The 17,948-nt window shown below is 42.0% G+C and overlaps 1 protein-coding gene across 3 annotated transcripts in view; it reads left to right on the top strand.

Annotated features, from left to right (window-relative positions):
- The window catches only part of LOC118006395 (leukemia inhibitory factor receptor), a 76,210-nt gene extending 58,842 nt beyond the window's left edge, over positions 1-17,368 (top strand). For all 3 annotated transcript variants that reach the window (XM_034999016.1, XM_034999015.1, XM_034999018.1), the window contains 7 exons: positions 105-284; positions 3,057-3,158; positions 3,746-3,913; positions 7,577-7,738; positions 8,854-8,947; positions 10,585-10,663; positions 11,257-17,368. In XM_034999016.1, coding sequence (XP_034854907.1) covers positions 105-284; positions 3,057-3,158; positions 3,746-3,913; positions 7,577-7,738; positions 8,854-8,947; positions 10,585-10,663; positions 11,257-11,880 — 1,409 coding nt within the window. In that variant the 3' untranslated portion in view covers positions 11,881-17,368. The remainder of the gene's footprint in view (positions 1-104; positions 285-3,056; positions 3,159-3,745; positions 3,914-7,576; positions 7,739-8,853; positions 8,948-10,584; positions 10,664-11,256) is intronic.
- The last annotated feature ends 580 nt before the right edge of the window (positions 17,369-17,948 follow it).

The following is a 17,948-nucleotide window of genomic DNA, read 5'->3' as shown; positions in this document are numbered from 1 at the left end:
TTTCTGTCCAATGAAGTAGTTTTTCTAACTCCTGCCCATTTTCATGAGATTTACTTCTGTTATTGTTTTTAATACAAGTAACATGTACTTCTTTCTTGTCGAAGATGATCTCAAAGTGGAGCAGGCTGTCGGAATGGGAAATGGAATTCTCCTCACTTGGAATTACGATCCCAATATGACCTGTGACTATGTTATTAAATGGTGTAACTCATCTCGGTCTGAACCCTGCCTTATGGACTGGAAAAAAGTCCCTTCAGACAGCACTGAAGCTGTAATAGAATCTGGTAAGATGAACTCAGAGTTGCCTCTCAGTGAAAGCTGTTACAAAATATTTTTAAAAGAGCCATACGTGGTGTGACTGGGTATAATGAGTGATCATTTTCCCCCTTACCACTGGAGTGGGTGTGAATTGACCTTTCTGGAAAGTGCTTTGTAGCAGTGTGTGTATCAAAGGGTTTGTATCTTTTTAATCTTGTAATTGTCTAGGAATTTATTCTAAGAAATAATCAGAGAGCAACACAGGATTGCATCTAAGAAGGTTCACCGTAGTGTTATTTATAATCACAAAAATTGAAACCCCAAATAGCAAATAGGAGAATGAGTAAATTACAGTGTATCTGTAAAGTGGAATGTTAAGTAGCAGCCCAGATTGTGACAAAGCAATGGAGGAATGCTCCTGAAGAAAGGAGACCATGAAGCCCTAAGCACTGTGGTCTCACCCCTCGTCCTTGGCCTCTGTTGCCCAAGCGCAGGTTACTGGGCAGAGCCGAGAACAAAGGCCTTGCTTCCATTACCACTGATGTCGGACAAGGGGCATCCGTGTGGCAGGGGGCACAGTGTGTGGTGGGGCGGGGGGGGGGGGGGGGAAACAGTGCCCAGCGCCTGACTGTTGACAAGCCAGGAGTCCTGTAAGGGGAGCTGCTTTTGCTAGGAGCAGCCTAAAGTTCAGCCATGAGGAGTCTGTAGTAACCTGCAGGCTAATGCAGCCTGGTCCTTGGATATCACAGCCCTGTTTCCACCATCATTGTTCCTTCTGAGTAGCTGGTGAGTGTTCTGTGCCTCTACCCTTGGGAATTCTGGGCTGGTCCGAGTGCAGTGGTTTTTACCCTTGGGAATTCTAGAACCTGCTGCCTTGGTGGTGATGCTCCTCGGAGTCATTCCTCTGTCCTGGTTCTCCCTTACGTTGAGGTGAAGCTCAGGAGAGCAAGCAGCTGCTGATACTTCTCTCCCAGGAGCCAGTGCTACCCACTTATTTCACCATCAAATGGTGAAGATGAGTCCCATCCAGTAGATTACTCCAAGTGGGTTTAGATTATTTGCCAGTTCTACTTGAGATACTTGGTGGTCCCTTTATCCTTTCTTAGAACCTGCCTCCCTTATCAGGGTGCCTGGCACACCCCACCCTCCTCTCCTGCACCTCCCCTTTGCACTCCCCCCACCTGTAGCTGCCTAAGCCTTATGCCAACCTCGTCAACGCCATGTGAATTCTCGTCCGTTTTCCACCTCTCTCACCTGGGCTTTGAGAATAACCAGGGTGGACTGGGGCAGGCTCGGTGGTGTGGAGAGGGTTCTCCTTAGACAGAGTGCCTGGGGACAGAGATTTAATCTGAGACCTGTAGGATGAGAGGGAGAACCTCCCGTGTCACGGCAGATGAGCAGAGGCCCCACAGTGGTTGAGAAAGGCTTGGAGAAGTCAGGTGCCTTGCCCAAGTTCACAGAACCAGCGTGTGACAGCACCAGGATTCAAATTCAAAGCAGTTCAGAGCCTCAGGAGACCAGGAATTGTCTCTCTTATTGACTGCTGCTGGGACAGCGCGTGGCTACAGGAGACACTTCTTGTCCCTTTCTCAACCTAGTCATCTATTCATTCAACTGTCCTGTCTATTTATGACCTCAAAACACAGGAGTAATGCCATAACCCCCACTCGGGCTCTTTTTCTTTTTAAGGCAGCAGAACCCTATAGAATATTGATATATTTCATTGTGACAGTAGGTACAGATTTACTAACCTACATGCAGATTAAAATAACCTCAGGCATGCCTGTCCCCAAAGAAAAAAGTTACAAACTGATTTTAGAGGTTGGCCATCTCACTTTCGAGCTTGTAGAACCACTGGTGTTCCGTGGGAACGTAATTGAAGAATAGGTGCTCTGACCACACCAGAAGAGTTGCTTTCCACTAATTAAATGCAATCCCACATGCTGCCATTTTCCCCCCTGGCAGTATGTTCTTCCTGGACCACCACTGATGAGCTCCTCATTGCCTTTTAAGGCCCTGTTCAGATGTCACTTCTTGGTGGCTTTTCGTGATATTCTTAGGCTCATTTGGTCCCATGGTAAAGGTGCCCCAGCCTGTGATAGGTCCCTGTAGTCTAGAACATTGTGTCTTGGTTACCCCCATTCATCTGTCTCCCCAGCACTCTGCAAGCCTTTCCAGGCCATGGGCCACACTGTGTCCACCTTTGTGTTCCCAACATTTCAAACGTTGCATTGTGTCGAGGTATTTCAAAAGGGGCTTTTTGAACTGAAGTTAAGATGCTTCTCTTGCGTGTCTTGTGAAATTAACTCAAGGGCACTAAATAGCAATGCTATATAGAGAATCAGACTTTATGGGCCAGCATACCTTGAAGCAGCAAGGTAGAGTGGAAAGGTTGGTATCTGCTTTTTGGCTAGGGCAGGAAGGGCTTTCCAGAGGCTTGACATGGACCTGGGATTGGCTAGTAAACTGACCCTGGCCAAATCTGGAAAGAAGTCATCATTGCTTGATCTAAAGAAACAAAATGAAAGCCTTGACCGCTGTTTTCTCCCTTCAAGGCCACATCATGTTATAATACTGTTCATTATAACAGAAGTGAATTTGTTTAATTTTTCTTCAGTAATTTTTCACTCTGAATATTGATCAATTTTGAAAATATGGCTGTATTTTTTTATGATAAGAAAACATCTTTAAAATTAGCTTTGGAGATTTCAGAATAAGTGACTATAAGTCTGGTATTTCTAAAATAGATGTTCATAGTAATATGTACTTAACGAAAGTTAATTGTGTTCCTCCTGTAGATCAGTTTCGACCAGGTGTAAGATACAATTTTTTTCTGTATGGGTGCAGAAATCAAGGATATCAGTTATTACGTTCTATAATTGGATATATAGAAGAACTGGGTAAGTTAAGTGGGTAAGTTTTCTTAAGAGTCCAAGGTAACATGAGAAATTAGAAATCAACAGCAGTTGCAAGATTGAATTCTAAAAATAGATTGAATTGATATGTTTAGTTCAAGGAAGGAAAAGTAATTTGCATGGTAAACTTAAAATTACTCGTGATTATGTAAACTTAATTTCTTTAATGTTTATATTTCACAATTTTACTGTTGTCATTGAGGAAATAAAATCCTAATTTTGATGTCAAAGAGATTTAATTTGCACTTCAACACGTTTAATAAAACCATTAACTTCAAGACCGTGTACAGAGGGGAAACACAATTCTGTGAGAGTAGCCATTTACAGATTTTGCCGAGGGTGCTTCCCCGGGTGTGTATGTTGTGAGACCCCCCTGTGTGCCTCTGGTCATTAGCATGCGAGCTTCACAGGAGCAGGGCTTATGAGAGCATCTCTGAAAGTGTGACTTACTAGAGAATAAAGCTCTCATCCCAGATTCAGTTATTTTTGAGGATACAACTCTCATTAAATGTTGGTGTCTTACTCTGTACCCATAAGCTCTCCTTTAGCTGTGGATGCTTTTCCCTTTACAGCTCCGATTGTTGCGCCGAATTTTACTGTTGAGGACACATCCGCAGATTCCATATTAGTAAAATGGGAAGATATTCCTGTGGAAGAGCTCAGAGGCTTTTTAAGAGGATATTTATTTTATTTTGAAAAAGGAGAGAGAGACACATCTAAAATAAGGGGTTTGGAATCAGGTAAGTCACTTATTACAGCGAGAACAGTATTTTCTAGAAGTTCTCATTAACCCCCCCCCACACACACACACACAAAAAGACAGAAAACAAAAACAAAAAAAACAAGGAAAGAAAAAGAAGTGCTGCTGAGTAATGTAATACCGGTTTCTAAAACTGAAAAATAGGTAAATGAAAATGTATGAATATGAGAATTTTAGGATTTTAGTATGTGATAAATGACATGTACTGTCATTTAAATTATTTTGCAGACTGATTATAAACCCCGTAGGACAGAGACCGTCTCTTAGCAATCTTGTTTGATGCATAAAATAGCATCTCACATAGGTTATTTAAAAAAAAAAAAGTCTTTCTAAAAAAATTCTAATAATGGAGGAGAAAAGCTCAGGAACCCAAAGAAGGGCTCCGGAGCCTTGCTATTATCTGACAAAGAGCCGTCCGCACAGTTAGCTGTGGACTTGATGAGCTGGCAAGCTTAACTGACTTAATCGGGGATGTGTGCATCTATTAGATCTTTAAAAGTACAGTCAATCGTTGACAGTTGGTAAGCGTATGTCCAAAAGACCATAGAGAATTTTCAGATTTACATATACAGAGGTGTTTATGCAGACTTCTGGCCTCTCCTTAAATTATATTTCTGTTGGGAGTCGGATGTTTCCTATACATAGCCACATAACACAAGCATATCATCTTTTCATTTTGAAAGCTCTCCTTTCCCTTAATGACCTCACCTCAGAAAAAAGCCATTTTAATTATTTAATGCCTGTCTGACAAGCGGAGACCACAGTGCTGCATGCAGATGCTGACTGGGCTTTAGCTAAGGCACTTCCCTGCTCAGCAGCATTAGATGTGCCCCTCCCCCACACTGCTCAGGTCTGCATTTCCTGAACCTTCACAGTTGCCTGTGAATGAGAAAAACCCTACATACAAAGTTTTACAAATATCCAGAGTCTAGTGAAATTTTTCTCCAGATGTCCAGAAATTTTACACTTGTACCAGTTAAAATTCTAACACCTAGACTTCCATTTAGACATGATGGATTGGTCACTAAAGTTAAAGAGGAAAAAAAAGCATAAAGCCACAAAAACAAAGAGAACCAGACAGGCAAGAGTACACCACATTTGGACATTTTGGGTGTGATGGAGTGGGACAGATGACCTGGAGGATGGTGAAATCTAGGTGGACATTCAGGCTTTGGCGAGAAATAATTTGACTCATCCTGTGGGCCAGGATTGGAGGCTGGTGGTTAGGATGGATATGGGCTGAACAGTGAGGGCCGACTGAAAGTCTGTAAGGAGCAGTGAGAACCCCCAAGTCGTACACGGACTTCATGCAGCTAACATGAGTGCTTGCTCCCCTGCCTGAAGACAAACTGAACCAGAGAGCCTCCAAAGAGGGGGACAACCTAGTGAGCAGTGTGACCTTCCCTGCCCCTCCTTCCTCTAAAGGAAGCTAATAGGACATCTTCAGCTAGGCCTATTTCCCCGGATGAGATTAGGGGGTCTTTCTTTGGAAAAAAAAAAATGGTCCCTGAGGAAAGACATGAAAGGTGCTGATACTGGGGAGCTGTCCCAGTGAAAGGCCAGAAATTGACTGGTCATTCCCCACCAGTGGTAAGTGAAGCCCACCAACCAATAAGCTCCACCCATTCACAGTGACCTTTCAGTGGCCCACTCTTAACTGTGACTAGCAGCCAGGGATAACCACATGGTTGAGAAAGATTCTAACATGGGGACAGAAACCAGAAGGAATTAGAGAAAACAGATTCAGCATAGGGAAACAAATTTAAAACAAAAAACAAAACTATCCTCACATAGTTGGGATTCCCTGTATTTATTGAAAGGACCTGATGTTATAAAAAAGAACAGTCAGAAGATAGGTAAGAACTCATCAAAATTAAAAATACAATCAAAGAAAATTTTAAAGAATTAAATAGAAGATAGAGAAATTAAATGGGAGATAGAGAAATTCTTCCCCAAATTAGACAAATGCTGAGGAGAAAACTTGGAGTAGAAAGATGAGGAAGTTGGAGTACATGGAGACCTGTGCTGTCATGGGGTTTGGGGGAGGGGGAATAGAAGGAAATTAACCAAAGAAAGAGCGTAAGAATATTTCCCAGAACTTAAAGACTAGGATACACAGAGTCAAAACACCCATTAAGTACACAGTAAGGTAAATAGAAAAAAAAGTCTACACCAAGGTAGGTTGTCATGAATTTCCCGAGCACCTCATACATAAAGAATAAGTCCTAGAAACAGAAAAGTCGCTCAGGTGCAAGGCCTCAGGGATGGAAGGGGCCTTGCACTTCTCAGCAGCACAGCAGATGCCGGAAGACAGCACAGCCATGTCTTCAAGATACTGAGTGAAAATTCTTTCCAGCCTAGCAGTCTGTTCTGTCAGTGGAAGCCAGTGAGAGAGCAGAATGAAGGCATTTTCAGACCCGTCGAGCTGCAGATACTTCCTTCCCCGTGTCCCCTTCTCAGGCGCTGGTTCTAGAACAGTGGGTCAGCCTGAGGAAGCAAGCAGGACAGGGAGGTCCGGGAGGGCGGGAGCTGGGAAGGCCTGGGTCTGGAGCGGATACCCTGGGGAGGGGGCCCTGGGAGGACGTGGGCTGGGGTTGGGTGGCCAGTCATGGCACTGGGATTTTGTTGCGTTGGGCCATGTGGAAAATCGCATTGAATATTCACAGGAGGATGTGGGAGGAATTAGGGATTGGTACATTAAGCAAATGAGGAAAAAACATAATTAAAACAACAGAAAAGTAAGGGAAACATGAGCAGACCAAGCAATTTGTCTAGCAGGAATCCACACTTTTATGATCACAGTAACGTAAACTCTGCATTTCCCAAACCTTGTGGTGTGTCTGTGAATGATGTGGGATGGGAGGGAGACGGGGTGTTGAGAACACTAAAGCTGCACCTTCTTTGTAGGACATGCATACATAATGTCTAAAAGTTTTAAATCAAGGCACTGCCAGTGTGAGTTTATCTCAAAACATGGAAGTTAAATACGCAAAGAAACAGGCGATGGGGTTTGGCGGGGAAGGTGCGAGCAGGGAGCTGCTACTTTGTGGTGTTAGCCATTTAGCATTTAGTGCTGTTCAGTTTTTCAGACTACTGTCTTCCATTATTTTGATTAAAACTTTAAAACAGTAGTTTAAACAATTCTTCATACTTCTTTTGAAATGATTCAAAGGCTTCCCGGCTAGCAGCTCATTTGAGACTCGGTGTGCTCTTCTCCCTTGGGTCTCTCACTGCACTCAGGCAGGATGGGCCCCAGGCCCAGCAACCCCCACCCCAGCGGGTGGTCGTGCACTTTCATGCCCTGAGGAAGAGAAGGGACTTTGATTATCTGCCATATGCCAGGATTATTCTAGAGAATGTATGAAAACTTCACACAGCCCCAGGGAGGGAAGTTGTGATGGTCTGTGTCATGGGTTAGAGAAACTCAAGTTCCGAGTAATTTCCATACTAGGTCCAGACCACATGGCTACTAACTGGCAGAGGTAGAACTTGGACGTGGGTCTGGCTGACTCCACAGGCCCTGGCCGCGAGGGTAGCCAGCAGCCACTCATTTGAAAGGGATGTGGGCAGAACAGGTATAAATAACTAGGGGTTTAAAAAATGGTGTAGAGATCAGTAATAATAATCTTCCCTTTAAAAATAGGTCGGTCCGACATAAAGGTTAAGAATATTACTGACCTATCCCAGAAGACACTGAGAATTGCTGATCTTCAGGGTAAAACAAGTTACCATCTGGTCTTGCGAGCCTACACGGATGGTGGCATGGGCCCAGAGAAGAGCATGTTTGTGGTGACGAAGGAAAATTGTAAGTTAATTATTGCTGTTGGGGTGCTTTCCGTACTTAAATGCATAAGGTTTGAGCAAGTTTTGTGTATGTAGGAAGCCCCTTTTTTAAAATTTCATGTGTTGCATGTTTATAGCGGGTAGCCAGCAGTGTTAAAAGGCCACGGGATGAGTTCATGTTTATTCTTGTCAGTTATTTGTAGCTGTTTCCTAAGAGTACTTAAGAAATTAATGCATGAAGGATATATCTTCAGTCCGGAGTTCTAAATCATGTTGAATCTATATAAAGCTGACCCACTTTACCATTTTTTTTTATAAGATTTTATTTATTTGAGCATGTGTGTGTGCAAGCAGGGGGAGGGGCAGAGGAGAGAAAGAATCTCAAGCAGACTCCCCACTGAGCTGGGAGCCCGATGCAGGGCTCGATCTCACAACCCCAAGATCATGACCTGAGCCGAAATCAAGAGTCGGCCCCTCAACCGACTGAGCCACCCAGGTGCCCCCCACTTTAACAGTTTTTCGCCCTATTCTAAATGTGATTTTTAACATATCCAGGGAGGAGTGGAAGAAATATCCTTTAAAAAACTATAAACCCCAGCATTCGCAACTTGGAGACGGAGAGTAGGGAAGATGGGCTTGACTGTCTGCAGTGAAGAGCTTGAGTTGGATCACGCCATATTCTCTAGCCCCAAGTTGGACTTCACACACACTCTCAAATAAAGCACCATGAGGATATGGTTCTCAGCAGGAGGCCATTATGCCTCGTAGGGGACACTTGGCAGTGTCTGGTGACAGTTTTGGATCTCAGAACTGTGAGGTTCTACAGGGATCTAGTGGGTAGAAGCCCAGGGTTGCAGCTGAACTCCCTACGGTGCGCACAGTAGCCCCACCCACAGGGAAGAAGGATCCGGCCTCACATGTCAATAGCGCTCAGCCCCGTTCTCAAGAATTTAAGTACTAGTGTAAAAATTATTAAAATGCGTGAAGGTCATATTTTAATAGTTTTTCAGTGTCCTCGGAGCAGGTAGGATTTTTTTTTTCTTTAAATCTATCAATTTAAGTATCTTCTAATACGAATGTATTCTGTATGTCCTGCTTAAAATGCTGATTTGAATATATCCAATATTCTCTTTTCAGCTGTGGGATTAATTATTGCCATTCTCATACCAGTGGCAGTGGCTGTCATTGTGGGAGTGGTGACGAGTATCCTTTGCTACCGGAAACGAGAATGGTAATGGTACCTGCATTTCCTCTTGCTGTTGTGTTCTGAAGAGCATGATTATTCAGTTCATGAGTTAAGAAAGAAGTGCGTGGTTGAAACCAGTCGGTAAAAAATGTTGGCTCAGTCTGAATTAATATTGGATTTAATATTAAGCAAGAATTATTGAAAGGTTTTTAAAGTAATAAAGTAAAAGGTAAACTTTCTCCTACTGTATTTACTTACTCATGATTTAAAGTGATAGCAGATGTATTAAAAATACTTATAGGCACAAATATGGCAATAGCTATGTGCAAGATTACTGATTAGGATCACACTTGTCCTGGTGACTTACTTAGAAAATATTGTCATTTACTCATTTATTTAGCAAATATGAATGACTCCTCCCATGTGAAGAATAATACAGTGGGTGAACTAAATAAGTGTGATCCTTATAGACATTGAGCATAGTGGGGAAAGGTGGGCATTAAACCCATAATCATCCAGTAAACACATGCTTATAAAGTATGTGTGTACCAGGAAGGTCACTGGGCACCATGAGGGGAATAAGAGGGGGAACCCTGTCACCGAAGGTGGCCTACCACATCTTCCCTATGGGAGTTCCATTTACCACAGGGTAAGGAGAGGAGAAAGAGTATTCCAGGGAGAGAGAATCACTCCTGTGAGGGCCCAGAAATTGGAAAGAGCTTGGTCATCAGGAGACAGTGAGAAGGACTGTGTGTCTGAGTGAAGCTAAAGAGGCAGGTGGTGAGGTGAGGTGAGGGGAGGAGGTGAGCCAGGACCCAGTGGGAGAGAACACCTCAGGGTAAGCTGGCAGGAGCCATCCTGGGCTGGGCTCGGGGCAGATGGCTGTGTTCATGTATAGACGGCCCTCACTGGCATTAAAAGTGCCATCCTTTATGATAAAGAAGAGAATGTATTCTAGTAATCCTGGCTTATAAGTTAACATAGTAATAGTTTAGAACCATAGAATACCCTGTTTTGGTGACCATAGTCTCATTACCAAAAATCACATTTTAAAAATTATCTTAATACAAAAGATAAAATGAGAGAGTTTAGAAGCTAGAGCATTTCAGACTTAGATTAACAAAGTTGTTTTGTTTTTTTGCAGGAATTTCGAATAATTAAACTTCTTTTTAACAGCTATACTATGCTATGGCACTGAGCAAATCTCCTTTTTGTTTGCATTTTGTTTTTGCTCATGATTAGTAGCCTTTTCCCCTCAGAGTCCAGACCCTGTTAGGAGCAGCAGAGACCTGCATAACACACATACGCCCCTGAAGTACTGGACCGTGCATGATCCCACCCGCACTCTGGACATTCGATTAGATGAGCGGTGACCCTGTTGTACTTTTGACCTGAGAGCACAATCACCATTTGAATCCTTTGCTTCCATTTTCATAAGATCCATAAGATATTGTGGTTCTAGAAATAGAAGTGGTGCTTGTCGTTTTCAAATAGGAGCCTCTCGGTGCGTTGTACAGAGAGCTTAATGACTGATCACACTAAAAATGGTCTTGCATTGTTGTCTCAGATGTTCACTGAAGCGTCACATGAAATTTCAAAATAAGCCCAATGATTTACTAACTTATTTGTTGTCTGATTGATAATCGTGATTATTAAATGTACTTAATCATCTCTATTTAAAGGATTAAAGAAACCTTCTACCCTGATATTCCAAATCCAGAAAATTGTAAAGCTCTACAGTTTCAAAAGAGTGTCTGTGAGGTAATCCTTTCTTTTCTTAAAACGTTTATCTTTTAGTACTGGCTTCCTTTTTTTAGTCTTTTGGGAGAAGTTTTTAACATGCAAATATCATCTGGAGGACAATGTATTGAGCAAAGAGCATCTTTAACATCTGCTGAACTGCTCTGATGAATGTTAATGTGTTTTTACCATGCTCATTTTTTCCACTGCTATTAATAGCAGGGAACATATTGATATGTAAAAAAGTAACTTTGGGGGCGCCTGGGTGGCTCAGTCGTTGAGCATCTGCCTTGGCTCTCGGCTCTCAGGGTCCTGCGATGGAGCCCCGCGTCGTCGGGCTCCCTGCTCAGCGGCAAGCCTGCTTCTCCCTCTCCCACTCCCCCTGCTTGTGTTCCCTCTCTCTCTCTCTCTCTCTCTCTGTCAAATAAATAAAATTAAATTAAAAAATTAAAAAAAAAAAGTAACTGTTCTAGTATGCACTACAGAATAGTAGAGACTCATTTTGGTAAGTAGCTGTGAGAAGAATATTTGAGATAAAGCCCCTTTTTGTAGGAAGGGCATTTGCAGCAGCTTTTCGCGCTTTTCTTAATCAGTGATTTATAATTTATTTCTAGGGAAACAGTCCTCTCAAAACATTGGAAATGAATCCTTGTACCCCAAATAATGTTGAGGTTCTGGAAACTCGATCAACAGTTCCGAAAATAGAAGACACAGAAATAATGTCTCCGGTAGCTGAGCGGCCAGAAGAAAGCTCTGATGCAGAACCCGAGAACCACGTGGTCGTGTCCTATTGCCCCCCTGTCATTGAGGAAGAAACGCCGACCCCGGGCGCCGATGAAGCCGGAGGGACCTCTCAGGTTGTTTACATTGATATCCAGTCTATGTACCAGCCCCAAGCGAAGCCAGAGGAAGACCAAGACAACGACCCTGTCGGGGGGGCCGGCTATAAGCCACAAATGCACCTCCCCGTCCCTGCTGCTGTGGGAGACCTCGCAGCGGAGGACGACTTAGACAAAACTGCAGGTTACAGACCCCAGGCCAATGTAAATACTTGGAGCTTAGTATCTCCAGACTCTCCCAGGTCCACAGACAGCAACAGTGAAACTGTCTCTTTTGGAAGTCCCTGCTCCATTAACTCCCGACAATTTTTGATTCCTCCTAAAGATGAGGACTCTCCGAAATCGAATGGGGGAGGGTGGTCCTTTACAAACTTTTTTCAGAACAAACCCAACGACTAACAGAGTCACCGTGTCACTTCAGTCTGCCATCTCAGCAAGCTCTCCGTTCTGGCGTTCCCGGGCCAGCACTGGGCATCTTGGAGGGATCCTGTGAAGTATTGTTAGCGAGGGGGACCTCACTGCGCGCAAGGCACACTCCCAGGTGTTCCTGTGCACCTAATGTAGTCTCACAGCCAAAGTCGAGTAACTCAGAAATTCAGTCCATGCCACTCAAGTCTTGGAGCGATCCGTGACTGGAGCCAAAGAATTCTCACGTGCTCTACCTTCAGGAAGCCCTTTGTGGCTAATCCTGTCTGGTCCACACATGCAAAACAAGTCCCCCAGCCGCGTGTTCTGTTCTGCTAGTGGTTTTCTCATACGGATGCATTATGGAATCGCAAGCCGATTTACAGGCACAGGAGAAAAATGTCAGAGTAACAGATGATGGTTATTTGCCTGACCCTTGCTCCATTCTAGACGAAAACCAAGCACAGATTTCAGAACTTTCAACGTTAGTCTCCTCTATCCACAGCACTTACAAAAAATTAATATAATTTCTAACGTAGTGACAGCTATTTAGTGTTTTGTTTGATAAAGTATGCTGATTTCCGTGCCTACTGTATAATGGTTATCAAACAGTTTTCTCAGGGGTACAAACTTTGAAAATGAGCGTGACACTGACCAGCCCAAATTAGAATCATGTTGTCTTGCTTTGGGAGGTTTTGCAGACCATCCCCTTACTCTGTAGCATGCATGTGAACTTCCCTTCCTGCAGTTGGTTGCCCTAATATTTAAGACCGAAATTTCTAAGACTGGAGATCTGAGGTTTTTTTTACATCTGTTTTTTTTTTTTTTTTTTTTTTTTTTGTAACACAGTGTCAGTTTTATAAATACAGGAGCAAATCCAGTATTACCGATAAACCTAGAATTGCAGTGGTTTGACTCTTTGAGGTGACTCCTACGCAGACGCTCGCTGCATTAGCTCTTTGTACGGTTCTGACTGGCTTCAGCGCCTCCCGAGAAGGCCGTGTCGTGGAGCCCCAATCACCCGGGCAGCGGTGACCAAAGGTTCCTCCTGATCAGGCATTTTGGCCATTTCTCCTTGTGAAATGATCATCAGTCTAGACTATTTGACCCAGTCCTCAAATGTTTAAATCTAAAACTAAAAAGATCATGCTTCCTACAGGAACAATTCCTCAAGGGCTATTGCATGTGAGCTGTGGCAAGGTCCGTTTGAATCGGTGGGCGTGCCCGTGTTAAAGGTGTGGTGGTTGATGTGTGAGCTGTCCCTGACTTCCTGTCTTCACAGCCTCCCCGCCCGCCCTTGCTTTTTGTAAGTGATGTCTAGGATGAATGTGGGTTTTGGAAAAGCAGAATGAACTAAAAAGTGTACCTTAACATCTCCCCCACCCGCAGGTCGTCTTTGTATTTTGTCTTTTGAGAGTTAAGGCAAAGCACCAGAAAAATTGGAAATATCTGAATACATCAGGATGTGCCTGTTTTTCTTTTCTTTATTTAATCATATGAGCTTCTGTGATGATAATGGATTGGTTATCCTTTTTTTCTAGGTCCTCATGTTTCTTTATAAAAACCATGTCATGGAAAAAAGCCACAAGGTGACAAGGGGCAAATCTCTTTGGGTACTCTCTGAATCCTGATGGTAATTGCTAGAATTCAACTAAATTCTAGAGCTTCATGATGTATGGACGCATGGAATGAAACAGAACTAGTTATGTACACAATTAGTATATGTTAAAACCATGGAATACCTCCTAGAGATTTTCAACAATGAAAAATGTCTCAAACCAGAGCCATCCCTGACAGTTTGCTGCTTTTATTTATCCTCTTGGGCTCCTCTCCTCAGCTTGCACCCCAGACACTCAGAACTGGGGCTGCCTGCATTCCCTGCTGAAGCTTGTCATTTCCATCCCCGCCTCTTGCCTCCAGCTCCTGCCTTGTTCACCATTGAAGCCAGTGGATCCTGTACTTCATCTCTTTGGGATAAGTGTTGGCCAAGGTAAAAGTTTATTGGTCTGAGCTACACTAAGCTGAGAACGGGGAAAAGGCCAGAAGCAATTGTTGGATCTCTGTCATCAGTATATATGCATTGCAGCTGTGGCCATCTGGATGCGGTGCCCTTTCTAACCTATATAATGACTCATTTGTTTGGCTTACGGTGAATATCACTGGGCTCTTGAGTCCTTTCACCCTCTCCAAGACTTCAGTGCTTTTACTGCATGAGAAAGGGTTAGAGTGCTGCTCACCTCTCACCTTCCCCTGGAGTTCCATACACAGCGATCACTAGGTGAATGGAAGCGGAGCAACACTGTTAGTCTGGGCAAGCTCTTTGTAACGTGCTGTATGCCTACAAGTATGTGGTTTAGGGCTGAGGCCAAAGCAGGTTGCTTGTCTTTCCCCACTGCGTTGAAGACAGCCAGACCCTCTGTGCAAATCCAAAGTCATTACCCCCCCCCCCCCCCCCCCCCCGGCCCCTGCTGCCCCACCTGGGCATGTGGGGGCAGCCTCAACACAGGGAGAGAAGACACCTCCCTTTGTCACATACCCGGGTGTTCGTGGCACCTGGTAAATAGGCACTCTTTGTCAGTGTCAGGACCATGCTCAAGTGTGAAAAGCATTCTTGTAGTTGGTCACGCACTGTTCCAGTCATTTTAGCCCCTCTCCCTGGAGGAGGGGACACTAAAGGCTAGTTGGAGGGGGAGGCTAGATGTGTTCCCTTCAGCCCTTCCCAACTGGCAAAATAATTGGGAGATCCCTCTTTCCTCAACTAAAGCCTAGTCATTGGTTAGAAAACTCTAAGTATCTGAACTCATTTATGCCCCACAATGTCTGTTTAATAATAGTCCATATTAGGACACATTTTCCTATCTCGCATAAGCCAGTTCACTTACAAACCAATTTCAGATCAAGCCTCCCTTGTGAGGAATGATGGTCATTCTGGTGGTCATTTTGACTGCATTTCTCTTGTGAGTGGCCCTCTTAGATAAACAATATTTAGTATAAAAGTATTCTTAGAAGACTTAGCTAGAATTTTGACAGTAGGTAGAGCTTGTACATTATGTACTGCATGGATTAGTACCCATATACAGTTGAAGTCATCGATGTGTTGAACTATAGAAGCCTGGATTTGAGATTGTGGCCCCGGGTATCTGGATAGTTGTGTGTTTATGTGCTTAGGTGATAGAGGTGCTGTGTTCCTACAGCTTAGACTCAAGCAGCCATTCACGGAAAAGGTTAAGGGCGAAAGGATCAGCCTCGTTTTCCATACCAGCATTACTTTCACGGCTCGTGGATCTGAAGGACTGCATTTAACACCTAGTACTATTGCACTCAGAAACTGTGGTAAAAGTCACATCGTTAAAACTTCAGGCAACTTGTATTCTTGTTGGAAATCATTAGTCCTGTAATTTCTTAATTGTCTTCATGTGGTTCATGTATAAAGAACTTGGCAGTCCTTTCTGCGTTTGAATAATTAGATGTAGGTTAGTGAAGGAGATTAGGGAATATTTTCTTCCAAAAGGAATTTGAAATCAGTTTTATAGTATTTTGAAATTAAAGTACTCCCTAACATATCAAAATGTGGAAAATGTTATCTCAAATTTTTTGACAGCTCAGGCACATAATCTGATGGGACTTTTTTTTTCTATTTAAAGTAATTTTTACTGTTTTCTGTGTTGAACCACTTAAAATTTGCATACCTTTTATAAAATGCCCTTTTTTCTTATCTTGAAAGTCTAAAATTAGGCATCCCCAAAGTCAAATGTGAGATCATTAGCTAATTCCAAAGAAGACTAGGTACATGGTGGAAATTCAGTGATTGTTTATTAACAGAATCCCATTCCAGAATGTGCAGTTTTCACGAAGGGTGGTTTATACCGGGATCTAGCTTGTGTAGATCCAAGACTATTGGCTGAAAGATTCAAATCTACTCAAGAAGTAGCTCCAGTTTGAGTGAAAACTTGGGAAAGAGTCAGGCAAAAGCATCAATAGATATCTTATTCCTCCCTCATTGTGAGAATCCATAGCGTCTTTTTATTTAATGGGTACAAAACTTGGGACGTGTTTGTATCAACCAGCATTGTTCTAGCAAACCAACAAGACATTGATGTGTGAGCTTAACTAATTATAAGGACTCGTGCATTCTCTTGATAAACTCTTTCTTCAGAGCATTTATTTTAAACTGGTATTTCCTGCTGAAACAAAATTCCATGGTACCATGCCCATCCTACCTTTTATATCCAGAAGAAAATTTTTCACAGAAAATGATTTTCCAAACTTACTGGAAATGCATCTTTTAGACATGACCTTAGAATATCATTGGGAATCACTTGGTTTAAATTTGGTCTGTTTGTCTTTGTGGATTATGTACCAGGGCTATTAATATTTAAACCTCTTATTTTGATAACGTGGTGAGATTTTTCTTTTCAGTTTGTGCCTTTGTCTTAACTATGACATGATCATATTCATGCCAGTTATAATGCGAATGAGCTATTTTTAGTGCCTGTATGGAGGATTAAGAAGAACATTCAGTTAATTGATATGTCAGGCTGTAGTGTGTGTGGTAAAATTCCACAGGATGTGATTTGATCTAGAATATACTCAAATTCTTAAAATTATGATACTGAGTTATGACAAGTTTCTGTTATTTTTAACCATGAGAAGTGCTTGTTTTTCCCTATATTAAGACTGTTAATATTTTGGATTATAAGTGTCCAAGTTGCAGACAGAATTTACCTATGCAAGATAAATTCTAACTGTGCAACATTTTTATGAAAGTTAAAAGTAGTGTTTTAAGAGGGAAACCTTCTGAAAGTTTTCGTTACAAGTGCCTAGCTGAAGAACCATAGAAAAAATAAATTCAGAATCTCTCAAAGAAGTAAGCTTTCACTGATTGAATATTAACCAAATACAAAACAGAAGTAACTTACATTACTTTTTTATTGCTGTAACTGAACACCCTAAAAACTAAGAGATGTGATGGGGGGAATGAATATTTCATTGATAAGGAAATTAATTGGTATTACATTTACATATATTTTCTAAGATTTCCTTTGCACTAGCCAGTCAGATCTTTAAAAAAGCTAAACAACTAACAACAAAGACCTTATGCTGCCCTTAAGCCAAAAATACTTTGTATACCTGGTTGAATGGCTTATTTAAAGGTATTGAATTTCCTTACACATTTAAAATGTACTTCCCTTCAGAATTATTCCATTTTAAGCATGGGTAACTTTCAATTTCTGAACTTCCTTTTCCTCCTAAACATTCCATTATAAGACATCAGAAAGATTTCTAGGTGGTAATACAATTTTCATTGAAACATGGACAAGTTAACTGTTAGGTTCAACAGTATTTTGGCAATCGATCATACAAAACAATACTAAATTTTCATTAAAAAATGTTTCAAATATTTGGCCCCCAGTTTGATTCCAAAACTTTTTCCCATGATTTATGATACACCCTTCTATTTAATTTTTTCCTTCTGACATAATGTTTTGGAAAAAGATGAATATGTTATGAATAGTTGAAGACAAAACACAGTAAGAAACACCTATTCAGGTCGTTGTTGTGGCAGGGTAGGTATTCTATGCTACCTTGGCGTTTGTGCTTTCCTATTATTTCCTCAAAAAGGAGCATGGCTTTTTCTTAAATACATTTCAATTCAGAATTGCTTGAAAAAGATTGGCCTGGATAGAAAGACATCCAGAATTTGAGATGGTACCACCTTTACAAGTATGTCCAAAGGCTGAAAATCATTTAAAAATACTCAACTATCCCAAAAGAATGTGTTGCCTTTTCTTCTCTCTCATTAGCTGGCCATAAGTCAGTGGTCTTCTTCACGTTTAGGAAATTGCCATTTTTTTACTCTCAAAATTGCATTATAGTGAATTACTGTTTACAAAATACACATACTGTGAACAGATAGAAGTTTTTGTCTTTTATAAGGTTGTCTGTAGAATGAGTGTCTTTTTAAAGGGGTTATATGTTAAATATTTTCAGTTTGTTTTTTTTTTTATAAATACTAGTAACTGTTTACTAATTTTTGTTTGGTCAGGTGTATGCAAATGTAG

This window comes from Mirounga leonina, unplaced genomic scaffold, assembly GCF_011800145.1.
Source record: "Mirounga leonina isolate KUSES-001 unplaced genomic scaffold, KU_Mleo_1.0 Mir_96, whole genome shotgun sequence".
Classification (NCBI taxonomy): Eukaryota; Metazoa; Chordata; class Mammalia; order Carnivora; family Phocidae; genus Mirounga; species Mirounga leonina.
Note: the sequence above shows the minus strand (reverse complement) of the source record. Positions and strands in the feature narration are given on the sequence as shown.